At 31.5% G+C, this 2,834-nt stretch overlaps 1 protein-coding gene across 1 annotated transcript; it reads right to left on the bottom strand.

Annotated features, from left to right (window-relative positions):
* Positions 1–245: 245 nt before the first annotated feature.
* On the bottom strand, positions 246–2,262 carry LOC133038053 (G-type lectin S-receptor-like serine/threonine-protein kinase At1g11280). Its single transcript, XM_061116038.1, has 2 exons — positions 2,088–2,262; positions 246–697 (listed from the first exon to the last, which is right to left on the bottom strand). Exons 1-2 carry the CDS (start codon positions 2,260–2,262, stop codon positions 246–248), a joined length of 627 nt encoding a protein of 208 aa, XP_060972021.1.
* Between the last annotated feature and the right edge of the window lie 572 nt (positions 2,263–2,834).

Here is a 2,834-nt window from a genome sequence, read left to right as displayed (position 1 = left end):
CCACATGTATCGACATCATTTGAGGCAACTTGCACAAATTCATAGAAATCAGGAATACGAACCATAGACATCTTTTCAAAATAGTCATCTTTTCGAGTAACATTATTTTTCGAGCAAGGTAATTGAGTTTCTCTAACACATCCTCCACTCCAATTTTTTTTGCTCCAATCTTTTTGCGATTTTGGCTTAAACCCTCTTAAGCACTTACACAAAGGAAACTCTCTGCTTTTGCATGCCCCAAATAGCTATACATTCCCATAATCACCTTTATCTTTCATCAGAACCATCACTATTCCATTTAGTGAAAGATATAAAATCGAGTTGTTGAAATATGTTGTTCCTTGGTCTACATTTTCGACTAAGTTGAATGGAGTCTTATACAAAGAATATATCTTTGGGTTGCCATTACTAGTGAACCTCAATTTATTCCAAGGTCCATTTTTCGAGTAAATCGTAGATTTAGATCCATTATTAATCCAAATCCCAATTTCAGGAGGTGTTTTCTTTCTGATTCCCAAAGTAAAATTTCCAGGTGACGAATCATTTTCACTTTCCCATGAAGTTAGCTTGTAATCTTCTCTTGTTTTGAGATTGAAACCCAAAATGGAGCCAGATAAGAATGTATCACATGGATTTTCGAAACTCTGCCACAAATTTTCACCTGAAGTAACATCTCTAAGGACGAAGTTTCCATTGTCTAAAAGTACACCAAATCGTACTACTACTAGTTCTATTTGATGGAAGGTCAACGTTGGTTGACCAAATTGTCGAGGAAGAATTTTGTAGTTTTTCGCGTTGAATAAGTTCTAGATTTCCATTGGTGTTGATTTGAAGAACTGCTGATGAAGTAGAGCTTGTAAGAGAAAGTGGATGCTCTTGGTTGGCAACCCATACAACTGAACGAGGAGAATCATCCTTATACCAAATACCCAAATATTGATTTGTTGAAGTTTTATTGGGAGTGAAGAAGCCTAATTCAAAAACTTGGTTGGAAGAAACAAGAGTTTGGTTTAAAGAAAGTGATTTTGAAGATGTTAGATTAGAAATGAATATCGATGAGCAACAATATGTGGATGAAGATAACAAAATTACAACGATCAACAATAGTGTACATATAAAGGAGGTGTCATTTTAAAGAGACAAGCTAGCTAGCTAGCTCAAGAAATTAATGTTCAAAGTGTGTGTATAAATATATAAGGATAATTAGTTCCCTAGTTGAGTTTGTTTTGATAATGTTAGAGATGAAGTAAGATTGAAATTTCTTGTTTTACCAACCACACTATTTCTATTTCAACATTTTCAAAGAGGATGACTCTTAAATTAGATATAATTTGATAGGACAACTACTTTTACCATTTTGTGAGTCTAATCTAATGAATTAAGTTTATTTTCTAAACGTCTCTTTGATGAAGATATGAGAAATTTGTGTCATGAAATTTAAGGTCAAACAATTATTCATGGTATAACAATTATTCATGGTACGGAAATACAATTAAATGTCTTGTGTAAGAGTATTTCCAATAATTTTTTAGCTTTATTTTTAAAATACATTATTAAAATTCTATTTTTTTTTATTTTATACCATATGCCAACTTATTTAAAATACATAAACAAAACTCTATTTTTTTTTTTATATATTTATTCATTTCAAATATATAATATTAATATATACACATATCGCCGTACAAAAATAATACAAAAAAGTTACTTTTAGTCACAACATAAATATTTTAGATATAAATTGTCACTAATTTAATTTTAGTCATAACAAATATTATGATTAAAAACGCATTTAGTCACAACAAATTGTAATTTTTGTGACTAATATATTTTTAACCGCGGATCTTTTAGTCACGACATAAGAATGATAATTTATAATTAGAGGAAATTACACTTATTATCGGATTTTAGAAGTTCTTATGATAAATATGACACATTTAAATTTGACCAATTTATATGGTATTTTTTTTAGGACTTTTTATGGTATTTGATATGCCATATATATGTAAATTAGGTTTTCAAATTTCATATTTAATATTTTTATTTGTTTAGGTAGTTATATTTGTCACTAATGCTGAAAAAGTCACCAGAGTTTGCTACCGGTGCTGGAAAAATCACCAAAGTAGCGGTCGTTGCCGGAAAAGTTGTCGGAGTTACTACAGATGCCAAAAAATTCGTCGGAATTGGCATTGTCGCCGAAAAATTACAGAAAAAATCAACAATTGTTGATTTTTTCTGTAATTTTTCAGCGACAATGCCCATTCTGTCATATTTATCATAAGAATGGGCATTGTCGCTGAAAAATTACTGAAAAAATCAACAAGAAACAGGTTTCTTGATGAAGAAACCACTTTCTTGGTAATTTTTCTGGTGACCATGCCAATTCTGACGACTTTTCTGACACTGGCAGCTACTCCGGTGACTTTTCTAGCACCGACAGCAAACTTTGGAAAAGTCATCAAAATTGGCATAGTCGCCAGAAAAATTACCAAGAAACTAGTTTCTTGATGAAGAAACCAGTTACTTGATGAAGAAACCCGTTTCTTGGTAATTTTTTTGTGAATTTGTCAGCGATAATGCCAATTCTAATGACTTTTTTGTCGCTGACAGCAACTCCGGTGAGTTTCCCGGTGCCGACAGCAACTCCGGCGACTATGCCAATTTCGATGACTTATTTCAGTTAACTTTATTGTTTAACATTAATATCTCGGTATGATTTTTCATAGTGTCGAATCTGGTTTCACAAGGTTTATAAGTTCAAAACTGGTTTTACAGGTTTTCAGGAATCTATAATGAGGTTGCTCTATTTTATGATGTTATTGTATTTTTTTATT

Source organism: Cannabis sativa, chromosome 5 (assembly GCF_029168945.1).
Source record: "Cannabis sativa cultivar Pink pepper isolate KNU-18-1 chromosome 5, ASM2916894v1, whole genome shotgun sequence".
NCBI classification, from domain to species: domain Eukaryota; kingdom Viridiplantae; phylum Streptophyta; class Magnoliopsida; order Rosales; family Cannabaceae; genus Cannabis; species Cannabis sativa.
The sequence above is the reverse complement of the archived record's forward strand: the minus strand, read 5'-3'. Positions and strand labels throughout refer to the sequence as shown.

Bases quoted from the DNA above. Each gene is read 5' to 3' on its own strand.
- LOC133038053 (XM_061116038.1), bottom strand. From the start codon at position 2,262: ATGGGCATTGTCGCTGAAAAATTACAGAAAAAATCAACAATTGTTGAT. The intron at 698-2,087 runs GTGACTTTTTCA...GTGTACTTTTAG, and splicing joins AGCACCGGTAGCAAACTCTG to ACAATGGAAACTTCGTCCTT.